A 12759-nucleotide genomic window follows, 5' to 3' on the forward strand; every position below is an offset into this window, starting at 1 on the left:
AGACTGTGTGAATTCTTGTAGCTCAGTAAATTTAGGATGATGAAGGAATTATGCTTACATAGCAGGTGTGTTGTTTTTTTTTTTTTTTATATTGGTTTTGTTTTGCTTTTTAAATCTTCAGTTCTAAGGTATGATTACTTTTGGACTCTGAGGCAACAGTACTTATAAATGCTATGAAATGCCCATACTTTTAATGTGAGGTCTCAGGTTATAGTAAGTAATCTGTAAGGTCTTGACCAGGGTTGAGAGTTCTTTATTTTGTAGGTTTCCTTCACTTTTAGGTAAAATTGTTATTATAAATCATTAATTATTCCATGATGCATATGGGAGCTACTTTAAGGAAACATAAACATCTGATTTCTTTAGAGTATCTTTTTTTAATTCTGACTTTCATCTCTGTATGGTTTTTGTTTTTCTTTTTTTTTTGCAATGATACTTTGTTTTTTAATTTTTTTTTATTTTTTTTTTAAATTTTTTTTTTTCAACGTTTATTTATTTTTGGGACAGAGAGAGACAGAGCATGAACGGGGGAGGGGCAGAGAGAGAGGGAGACACAGAATCGGAACCAGGCTCCAGGCTCTGAGCCATCAGCCCAGAGCCCGACGCGGGGCTCGAACTCACGGACCGCGAGATCTTGACCTGGCTGAAGTCGGACGCTTAACCGACTGCGCCACCCAGGCGCCCCTGTTTTTTAATTTTTTAATGTTTATTTATTTTTGAGACAGAGAGAGACAGGGCGTGAGTGGGAAAGGGGCAGAGAGAGAGGGAGACACAGAATCTGAAGCAGGCTCCAGGCTCTGAGTCATCAGCCCAGAACCCGACGCAGGGCTCGAACTCAGGAACCATGAGAATGTGACCTGAGCTGAAGTCGGACACTTAACCGACTCAGCCACCCAGGCACCCTGCACTGTTACTTTTAATTTACCTCTAGGATGTATAGTAGTAATGCTTATATTAGTTTTTGTTTTCACTGATTATATTTGAATCTTGTTGTAGCTAGTGTTAAAACTAATACGGTCCTTCTCGGAACCTTTTATCTTCCAAGTTATTTGTGGCAGTCTCCTGCAGCTGTCACAAGACCTTGAAAATTACTTGATGCTTTATCAATTTTGTATTTTATGATATTTTCCTTTTTGAATTTTTTTGTGATGTCTAGCATACATATCATGAAGGAAGTGCAAATGGAAATGAAAATTGTGTTTTGATGTTTTACCTCTTGTCAGGAAATCTTTTGTTAAACTCTTTGGTTTAAAATTTACAAATTTCATTCTTTTACCAATAATACAAAGTCTTGTAGTAAAAATACAACTTTTGCCTAATAATAAGTATAATTGATATTTTTACTGACTTAATAGAAACTTAAAGTGTTAACAAGCAGCACTTCCCCCCTTATCCAAGATTCAGTGTTGAAACTTTTACAGAAAATAAAATCTGAATTTTAAGAAGTTAAACTGTTTTTTGAAAAGTCATATAGTGGAAAACATATGGTACAAAAAAAATCCAGAAAATTTTATTTTATTTTTTTAAAATTTTTTTTCAACATTTTTTATTTATTTTTGGGACAGAGAGAGACAGAGCATGAACGGGGGAGGGGCAGAGAGAGAGGGAGACACAGAATCGGAAACAGGCTCCAGGCTCCGAGCCATCAGCCCAGAGCCCGACGCGGGGCTCGAACTCACGGACCGCGAGATCGTGACCTGGCTGATGTCGGACGCTTAACCGACTGCGCCACCCAGGCGCCCCAGAAAATTTTCTTATTTTCAACATTGATTACATAAAAATTAAAAATACATGTTTAGCAAAAAAAATGAAACAAAGTCCAAACAACAAAATATTACCCTTATGGTAGAAGTCTAAATGTAAATGATGCAGTGGGAGAAAATATTGACACATTTTTAACAAATGAAAAGATCTCACGAATTAATAAGTAAAATGCTAGGAATTCATTAACTGTTGATAGTTGATAATACTGTTGAAGATGATACACAGTGCACAGGAAAAAAAATGTCTTTGGAAAGATGTTCTACTATGCTTAAAACAAGATAAATGCAAATTAAAATTTTCATGAGATACTATTTTTTCACCTAATTGGCAAAACATAAAGCCTAATATCTACTTTCTGAAAATTGATGTGGAGAATCAGTTACTCTCAAATTTTTGGTGGGACTGTTAAATTTTGTTTGACTTCTCAGGAGGGTTATTTGGAAATATTGAGTTGAACTTTAAGTGTACATACTCTTTGAGTGCTTTACTTTTAGAGATTTATCCTGGGTAAGTGAATGCCCATGTGGATAGCTCATTTAGTAGTTTGGGTTCTTCATGTATACTTGATTGTGGGTAGAATGTCTCTGGAAAGGATATAGAGAAAGGTATTAATGCCATTTGCTTCTTGGGAGGTAAACACTGTGGCTGCAGAAGACATGAATGGAGACTTTTTAACATGATTAAGACATGAATTCTTAAGACATGAGTATCCTTTACAAAAAAAAAAGATGAGTGTGTATTAGCTGCTAAAGGTAATGTTTAAAAAAAATTTTTTTTTAATGTTTTTATTTATTTTTGAGACAGAGGGAGACAGAGCATGAGCAGGGGAGGGTCAGAGAGAGAGGCAGACACAGAATCTGAAGCAGGCTCCAGGCTCTGAGCTGTCAGCACAGAGGCTGACGCGGGGCTCGAACTCACAAACTGTGAGATCAGGACCTGAGCTGAAGTCGGATGCTTAACCGACTGAGCCACCCAGGTGCCCCATAAAGGTAATGTTTTAAAGAAGGACATGTTCCTTAGTTAAGCTAAGCCACATGTGAAATACACCATCAGTGGACACCCAGAAGATATTTGTTAATGCCACACATTGGTTGGGTGTTTGCCACTCATTTTAGACATTTGTCTCACACGAAAATTTTCCTGGACTCCTCTCCTTATCCTAGACTAGCTAGGGCAGGTACCCTGTTGCATAGATTCATTCATCCTTTTTATTTTTTCTGAAAACTTAATACATTTGTGATTAAATAGTTAAAGACATTAAACAGTAGAAAATATTTTTTTCCCCGTAGAGTTAGGCCAAGGAGGATTGGGAGCCCCCCTGTTTCTTTCATTGCTCAGTCTCCAGTTTGCACTGTGGTGTCTTGTGTGTGGACGATACTCTAGGGCGTATTTGAATGACTGAAGAATAATTCTCAAGTATTGGAGTGAATCCCCAACCTGTCAATGAAATAAAATAAACATGTGTCTTTTCACCCATTTTGCAATTTCTGTTTTTTACAGTGGCTTCCCTAAAATGAACAAATTTGATTATTTTGATGCAAAGATCCCCAAGTGTTGTTACATAATTTCAGTGGTTTCATGGGTCTCCCTAAAGCTCTTGATATAGACTTGAATCATCCCAAGGTTCCACCATGCAGGGCTGGTTTTCTTTTTTCTTTTTAAATATTTATTTATTTTTGAGAGAGAGACACACACAGAGCATGAATTGGGGAGGGGCAGAGAGAGAGGGAGACCCAGAATGCAAAGCAGGTTCCAGGCTCCAAGCTCTCAGCACAGAGCCAGATGCGAGGCTCGAACTCATGAACCGTGAGATCATGACCTGAGCCAAAGTCAGATGCTTAACTGACTGAGCCACCTAGGCTCCCCAAAGGTTGGTTTTTTAACTGATCTTTCTTCTATTTTGGCAGTTTTTGGTATTTTTGGTTTATGACTTTTTCTCTCATTCCTGGGACCAGGCCTTTTTTGTATTTTGTTCTAAAAAAATTTCAAACATAAAGAAAAGCTGAAGAAAGTGCACTTTGTACACCAAAATATTCACTACTCATTCTATAATGAAACTCTTACCATATGGCCTTTGTCGTGTAATTCTCCAACTATTTATCACACTTTTAAATTTAATGCACTTCAGAGTAAGTTGCCAACGGTATTACCCTTTGTACCGTATATACTTCAGCCTGCCTGGCGTTCATTTAAGTTCATTACAGGACTGTTTTTTGAGGTAGAAATTTATGTGCAGTAAAATATACCAATCTTAAGTGTAACATTTGAGGTTTGACAATTACATACACCTGTGTAACTCAAACTCCTATCAAGATGTAGAGTATTACCCCCAGAATGTTGGCTCTGATTGCTCCTCAGCATTTTTTTTTAAGTGGCGATAACTTACTCCTGTATAATTGTTATTTTTACGTTGTAATGATCCTCTGAGTTTGCGCTATTTGATCAGCATTCTCTCTGATGACAGAACATTAGCCAACCCATGATCCTCAAGAATTGATCTAACCCTAAAAAGCAAGAAGATCAAGTAGGAATAACCCCGTCACCAACCCTGGCGATTGTGTTGGTGGTGTTCTTTGATAATTGTCTGTGGAGAAACGTGGGGGTAGGAGTACTGGCTGGGAAGAAGGAAGTGGGGGTCTTACTAATGCCCTGTGTTCACAAGATGACCTACAGGTGGAAACTTAACCTCAGTTGGCAATCAGCTTCCTAACACCCTGGTTTCTTTTAATGTAGAAGTTTTAATGCCACACAACTTCGTTAATTACCCTCAGAAGTGAGAAAATAAGGACTGTATTATTTCCTAAGGAGAATAATAGTAGTGTATCTCAGAGCACAGTGGTGGGGAGAAGGTTGTGAGGGATGGACAGAGCAATTTAGGGCCCTGTGCAACCTGGTGGCAGCATGCATGCAGTTGGGGCCAGTGGGGGTTGGGAGGAGTAGATGGAATATCCCATGGGAAGAAGAAATCTGAAACAAATTGAATTTATTTTCATAGAAATCTTGTGAGGTGCAGGTATAATGGGATTGTAACATTATTGATATCTCTCTGATGTAATAAAAACTACTTTAGAGAAGATGAATCTTTTCGTAAGCGTTTTATAGATGTTTTATAGGTTTAAAATCTTAGTATGTTCTTTTTTTTTTTAATGTTTATTTGAGAAAGGGAGAGAGAGAGAGAGAGAGAGCGAGCGCGCACGCACACATGCAGGGAAGGAGCAGAGAGTGGGGGGGGGCCCAGAATCCAAAGCCGGCTCCAGGCTCTGAGCTGTTAGCCCAGAGCCCGATGCGGAGGCTCGAACCCACGAACCGTGAGATCATGACCTGAGCTCAAGTTGGATGGACATTTAACCCACTGAGCCACCCAGGTGCCCCCAAATCTTAGTATGTTTTTAACTTTGACTTGATACGTGGTCTGAGAAATAAGTGTAATTAGATGGTATGTTTTAGGAACCAGAACTATAAAAAGCAGTGTTAGTAACACCCACATAACAGAACCATTGTACTTAAATTATCATGTTGCAACTTTCTTGTACTTAAATTATCATATTGCAGATACATTAGCTAATTTTCATAATAAGCATTATTGTTATCTAAAAACGTAATGTATTAATAACTTGATACAAACCTCTGTTGTAGTAAATTTGTTATTTTTGATGTCATGGTACTTTATTTTTAAGCATTTTTGTATTCATTATCAATAATATAAACTTTTTAAAGTGAATTCTTTCTGTTTATTGATTACCATAATATAGCAGTTATAAATAATGTATATCTTCTCAAAGCTTGTGATAACTCGTTTCCTAGATCAGTCCCTCCTTTCTTAGTTTCCATTGGGTGGTTACCTATAACACAGTGTTAAAAAAAAACAATCAGTTAGGAAGCTCCAAGTCTGGGATTTTGCAAAGTAAACCTGTATGCAGTTGGCATGATCTCTTTAGGTAGCTTGAAGAGATCACTAGTGGTATTTGAGGTTTATTTAATACTTAGATTTTGTATATTTTACATTTATTATTAAATTCTCCCAGCCAACCCTATGAGATAGAGGTACTATTGAGGGTCAATTTATAGCTAAAGCACAGAAGTTAAGTAACTTGCTCCTACATAGCTCATAAGTGGTAGTAGAGCTTGAATTCAAATTTGTCGTCTTCACTGTTGCACCAGAAACTTCTCATTCTGTCTACTTACTCACCTGATGAAGCCTGCCTTAGATTAGTTTACCAACCACCGCCGGTGGTATTCCTGGATCTAATGTAAGAAACATGGTGCAAATCCCTCTTAGTGGTGAGTTTCTTACTGTCCCTCTCTCATCTGTGCAGGCTGTGGTATGACCTCCACAGCTCCCCATTTCACATGGCTCCCTCAGCTTTCACTTAGCATAAGTAAGCAGTGGCTTTGTATGTTCACTACCTTGCTGTGGTGGTTTGAGGATGTTAGGTGGGTTCTGACCAGGGTATCCTGCTAAATTATTCTGATTCCATCTCACCTTTGGGCACAGCTTAGTTGTCAAAGGCTTTTCCCCATGTTCATATAGTAAATTAGTGTAATGGGAGGAAGAATGTGGAATTGCAAACAATGTATTGCAGTAATTTTGCTTTCCAGGTAAACATTCTCCTACTCTGAAAATTTAAGTTTGCCCTTGGAATTAGAGCTATTTAAAAAATGTGTTCTGTGTTTTAGCTGGAAGAGAGCTTTATTTACCTTGGATGCCCATTTGTCACATTATCATGAGTTTCTGCTGCTTCAGCATTATCAGGATAGCATGGTTTTAGTAATGGAAGAAATTTTAAAGGTTGCTTATGGCTAACATTTATCTTGTTTACACTTAAGCCCCTATAGTATTGGGGTATCATTCGTTAAAAAGTCTAATAACTTTATTTCTGGACAGTACTTTTGGTGCTTATTAGCCAGTGAACAGGAAATATATTCAGTTTTAGAAAGTGTATTGCCAGAGTGAAATTCCTAACGTAAAGCAGCCATTTAACTAATCTCTGTTGTTTGTATATTTTCACACAGAAGAAAGAACCTTCTAAATCCAGTGTCAAGAAGAAAGTGACCAAGGTCGCAGAAGCAAAAAAAGTAATGAAGAGAAATTTTAAAGTGAATAAGAAGATAACATTTACTGAGGAAGGGGAGGTAAGATTCTTAAATGCTTCATCTCTGAGGTACCTTCCGCTTAGTGTAAAGAGTTTGACTCTCCTGCTGACTTAACATTCATTAACGAGAGAAAGAAAATGTTCCTTTTTCTTTTTTTTTAACGTTTATTTATTTGTGAGAGAGAGAGAGCACACGCGCGAGCAAGCATGAGTGGGGGAGGGCCAGAGAGTGAGAAGGAGACACAGAATCCCAAGCAGGCTCCAGGCTCCGAGCTGTCAGCCCAGAACCCGACTCAGGGCTCGAACTCAAGAACCATGAGATCATGACCTGAACCAAAGTCGGACGCTCAACCCACTTAACTGACTGAGCCAGCCAGGTGCCCCAGAAAATATTTCTTTAAAGCATGCTAAGGCGGTTCCTCTGTTGTCTCGCGCATTTCGTCAGCTGCCATCTGTAAGCAGGAAGGCCTTACTGACAGTAAACTGGGACACTCGTTGGTGCTAATGACACAGAGTTGGTTTTGAACTTTTTAAATTCCATTTTTACAGATTAGACTTTCCTGTCAAAGTGTCCGTCAACGGGTCCTGTGGGAACAAACGCAAGAATCGTAACAAAACCACTTGCCACAGCTTCTTTTCCGGGCCCTCAAAAGTCTCGGCTTTGCGGTTCCTCAGTCTAGATGCTGTATTGGCGTGTTTCTTACTGGTCTGGCTTTGAGGGCATTTTCTGCTTTCACATCATATCAGATGCAGGTGCCCAACTCTCTTGTCACCATTACCTCGGTCTTAGTGTAAATACATACTTGCAGAGTTGGAAAGCTTGCTCGTGAAAAGTCCCTCTGTCACATAACCTTGTTTTTGAAGAGGAAAGAGATGTGGAAAGTCCGTGATTGACATAAGGAGTAATGTTGGGGGGTGGCCACAGCGAGGTCTAACTTGTGTCACCCCCCAGGTTTCCTGTGCTTTCTGGTAGAGTGCTCAGCGCCCCATGCCCCCTGTCCTCTCCTTTCCTTGCCTTGTCTTCTTCTGTTTTCCTCACAGCACTCTTGTGGCTTGACATCCTCTATTTACGTGGTTATCGTCGTTTTCTTCTGCTCCAGTGGAATGAGGGCAGCTACACAAGGCAGGGTGTCTGTTGACTTTGCTCCCTACTCCATTCCCAGCTCTGAGAAGAGAGCCCAGCTTACAGTTAACCCAGAAGTTTTTTAAATGGATGAGCTATTTTCCAAAATCCCAATAAAATAACAGCTTTTAAAATACCGTCATGTAGCACATCAGGTATTTCATTGTCATTAATACAGATGCTGTGTAAACAGGCTGCATACACTGGAGTATTTTTTTTTTTGAAGTTTATTTATTTTGAGAGAGAGAGAGAGAGAGAGAGAGAGAGCGAGCGAGCAGGGTGGGGGGGGGCAGAGAGAGAGAGAGAGAGAGAGAGAGAGAGAATCCCAAGTAGGCTCCGTACTGTCAGCACAGAGCTCAGTGTGGGGTTTGAACTCACAAACCATGAGATCATGACCTGAGCTGAAATCAAGAGCTGGACCTGAGCCACCCAGGCACCCAGAGTATGTTTTAACTGTGGAGTTAACAGGTGTGGATGTTACTTCGGGGGAAGGGAGCTTGGCGCCAGAAGCCCAGATTTACACTGACAACACGGAGTAAAGTGGTGTATGAATCACATGAAAAAAGTGCAATTTAAAGTTGTTGGAAGTTGTAGACAAAGCCTATAGAATTGATAAGTAATGGATCTTCATGAAATTATTAAAAAGAGGTCAGCATCTGAAGCGAGCTTAGCCAGAATATAGTTGTATTACGTCAGATGCTTACTGTAAAGTAAGATGAGTGCTGTTCGTGTAATGAGGATCCTCACTGTGCTTGTAAGTTTAACTACACAGATTACTTTGCTCCAAGGATATACATCCTTAACTGTAAAATGTTTCAATGTAAACTTATTGCTGATAGGAGCTCCATATGGCTTTGAGGCACTTTGAAACTTCTGCTCTAAAATTCTGAAAGAACTTTGCATTCAGCCCACAGATGCAGAAGCTTCTTTCACATGGTCGTGAGGCAGGGCTGAGGAGTCTGAGAGTGGATGCCATGCCTGCTCCCTCTCACTCCTTCCTCATTGTCCGTGGCCTCCCATTGTGGCTGCACAGGCAGTGACATTCGTGATCCCTGGTCCCTGTTGCGGGGATCCCATCTGGAAGAATGGCCGCAGTGGGCGGTGACAGGAGTGAGAAGAGGCAGCGATACCTGTGACGCGCAGGCCTACGGCTTCTCTTTGCGCGTTCGTGAGCAGCCTTTCAAAACGGTGGCAGCTACTGAAATCCTCCGGCAACCAGTTACCCGTTCAAATAAGAGAATAGGTTTTGTCTGAATTGTCTTGAGTTTTACAATGTTAGGCCTGGAAGATTACTGAGTCCAATAGACCTTTTCTTATTTTTCAGAAAAGGACCCAGATGCCCAGAAATTAAGGAATTTATTCAGGATTCTGCAGTCAGGCTAGCAGAAAAGCTGGGACATTAAGCCAGGTCCCCTGACTCCAGATCACTGCCCTGATTTCTGTGTTACCGTGTTCCTAACCATAAACTGTGTGTGTAAATTCCATAGATTTGAGCCAGCTCCTGAAATCTAAACTAATTTTTTTCTTTGCTTAGTTATTTTAGTCTTTATGTGTAGTACTGGCTGCTAGGTGATTTATCGATCAATTCTGAGTATCTGATAATGTGCCAGATACTGTACTGGGCTCTGAGAGTACATGAACAAGATAGATGACTGCCCTCAAGGAGGTAAATTCTAGTCAGAAGAACAGGGAAGTAAAACCACAGAGGATGGTGAGAGAAGTGATGGGGGTGTTGGCAGTCGCTGGCAGAGATGATTTGGAACCGAGCTGGTGGAGCACAGCACACTGAGAGCACTGTTTGAGATGATGTTAAAGCAACTACCTTTTCCTCCAAAGTATTTCATGACGTTTTCCTTTAATCCTGCCATCACTGGATCATGGCAGTGTTACTTTATCCTGACCGGGACAGTCTTTTTTGCGGGTTTGCCCACTTCAATTCTAAAGTTTGTTAGAAAGCTTAAGAAATACAGGTTGTGGGGCGCCTGGGTCGCTCAGTCACTTGAGCGTCAGACTTCGGCCCAGGTCATGATCTCTGAGTTCGTGAGTTCCAGCCCCGCGCCACACTCTGCAGTGACAGCTCAGAGCCTGGAGCCTGCTTTGGATTCTGTGTCTCTCTTTCTCTCTCTCCACCCCTCCCACACTCATGCTCTGTCTCTCTCAAACAAACATTTAGAAAAAAATAAAGAAGAAATGTAGGTTGTAAGGCAGAAAGTGGGAAAATACACCGTTTCAAAATCATTCTGCCAAGGGAAATGGTTTTCTGTTGATGTTCCCTGTTTCATGCACCATACTAAAGCTTTTCCCTGCCTGCAGTCGGTTCAGCAGTGGCCTCAGATGCAGAAGTCTGTCTCCAAGGATGCCGAAGAGGAGGAGGACAGCACTGGGGGCATCAACTTAGATAAAGCAAAGGAAAGGCTTCAAGAAGAGGACAAATTTGACAAAGAAGAGTATAGGAAGAAGATCAGGGCAAAGCATCGGGTAAGTTTTCCATCTTGGATTAATACTGAGTGACATTTACTATGTCCCTAAATATATCTAGATATTCATTAGTTGTTCACCAGTAACCATGTTACTGTCTTCTTTGCTTTCTCTAACGCTTTTTTTTCTGTGGATATTTTGTCATTTTATCTGGTCTCCTTTTTTGATTTTGCTGGTGGAATCTTTGTGGAGTGACTGGTGTCTGAGAACATTGCCCACATCTGCTTTTGGTTGAGGTAACCCAAATAATGTTAGTGATTTCTTTTTAGTTAAAGCTTTGATTTTGAGATTATTATAATTTCACATGTTGTTGACTCTGTTACTCTCTCATCCCATGTGCTCCATTTCTAGAATTTTTGCCATTTCAGGAATGTTATGTAACTAAAGCATCGTAATATGTATGTAGCCTTTTGAGATTTGCATTTTACACTGAGCAGAATTCTATGTAGATTCACCCAGGTTGTTGTGTGTATCAGTACCCAGTATGGATGTACCACAGGCTGTTCACCATTGACCTGTTTAAGTGACATTAATGTTTCAGCTTAAACTTTATCATTGAATTTCTTCCCAGAGCAGTTAGTTGATAATGCATGGAAGATTTACTTAGTGTATTAAAAAAAAAGAAAAGAAAGAGAGAGGAACAAAGAAAGAAAAAGAAAGAAAGTAATTAACCTTGTTAAAGAGAGAGTGCTATAGCGTGTGCACTGTTAGCCTTACACTTGGTAGTTTTCTGTTATCCTTGAAATGGACTACTCCGTTCCAGTCACTTAGTGACATTACTGTCTTCTCAGACTACTTAATTCCCATAAAAGTGGGTATTTCTCTAAATCAATGAGTTAGTTAATGAAATAAGACAGACTTAACATTTTTAAGGATGTTTCTCTAGCATGCCCTTGAGACAGGAATGACTTCAGGGGAACATAGTCTCATGCTAAGGCTGTCTGCCATAATATGAAATTCTGGGTCAAGAACTTGTAAGCCTTTGGATGTGGACATTACTACATCCTGAGAAGGATTTTTGTGTTTTTTGACTCCTGTTTGACCTTATAACGATTCAGTGGCTCAGTAAACTTCTCTAGAACAGTGGTTCTCATTCCTTCAAGGTTTGATGCCACTTTGCAGTAGTGTTTGATGAATAAAAAGAAGCAGACATTGAAGATAGCTTGAGGGATGGAAATGCAGGTGAAAAAATCATTCCAGAAATGTGGGGAACAGATGAACCTCAGATATACTGTTTGCAGTTGAGAATGTTATTACGCAAACAGAACATTTCATGCATTGCTGTTTATTACAGTACTTTAAGTTGAAAGTTAGCACTAATTATGTTATTAAAATTTTTAATAATGTTAAGAATGCCAGCAGTGTGTCACGTTTCAGCTTACACTTCACTTAGAGTACTTATCTGGGGAGACTGAACTAAAGGACCTTTATCCTTTATTTTTATTTTTTTAAGTTTATTTTTGAGTGAGAGAAAGAGAGAGAGAGTGAGAGAGTGTGTGTGTGTGCGTGCGAGTTGGGGAGGGGCAGATATAGAGAGTGAGACACAGAATCCGAAGCAGGCTCCAGGCTCTGAGCTGTCAGCATAGAGCCTGATGCAGGGCTCTAACCCATGAACCATGAGATCATGACTTGAGCCGAAGTTGGATGCTTAACTGACTAAGCCACCCAGGCACCCCTAGACTGACTTTATTTATTTATTTATTTATTTATTTATTTATTTATTTATTTATTTTTAGCATTTATTCGTTTTAAGAGTGAAAGAGACAGAGCACGAGTGGGGGAGGGGCAGAGAGAGAGGGAGACACATAATCAGAAGCAGGCTCCAGGCTCTGAGCTGTCAGCACAAGGCCTAACGCGGGGCTTGAACTCACGGACTGGGAGATCATGACCTGAGCTGAAGTTGGACGCTTAACTGACTGAGCCACCCAGACGCCCCATATTTTTAAATCTAGCCAGCAGTAAAGGCAGCAGGAGGCATTTACATAAAGGAAAGCTTTCCCACTCTTGCCCTTTCTTGTCTCCCCCTCCCTTCCTCCTCTCATGTGTGGAAGTTACTGCATCCAGGTTGTGGAATATTTTTTCTGAAATCTTTAGAAACTTAATTTCAGTTTGACTAATTGTGCATTTATTACACAGCGTGTGCTAGGCTTTGTGAGGAGAGAATACTTAAAATACATGAGTTTCTCTGTCTCTTGGAAGATTATAATTAAACCATAGTTAACTGTGGATATTCCATCACTGCACAAAAGCTTTTTATACCTTTTTTTCTACGTTAACATTTTCAAAATGAATAATATATTC

General features: G+C 40.0%; 1 protein-coding gene across 1 annotated transcript in view; it reads left to right on the forward strand.

The window, feature by feature from the left end:
- Positions 1-12759, forward strand: part of DDX10 (DEAD-box helicase 10) — a 285466-nt gene that overhangs the window by 157938 nt on the left and 114769 nt on the right. Inside the window, exons 14-15 of the mRNA XM_030332211.2 lie at positions 6778-6897; positions 10294-10458. Of these exons, the coding sequence (XP_030188071.1) occupies positions 6778-6897; positions 10294-10458 (285 nt within the window). The remainder of the gene's footprint in view (positions 1-6777; positions 6898-10293; positions 10459-12759) is intronic.

The sequence above is a fragment of the Lynx canadensis genome, chromosome D1 (genome assembly GCF_007474595.2).
Source record: "Lynx canadensis isolate LIC74 chromosome D1, mLynCan4.pri.v2, whole genome shotgun sequence".
Classification (NCBI taxonomy): domain Eukaryota; kingdom Metazoa; phylum Chordata; class Mammalia; order Carnivora; family Felidae; genus Lynx; species Lynx canadensis.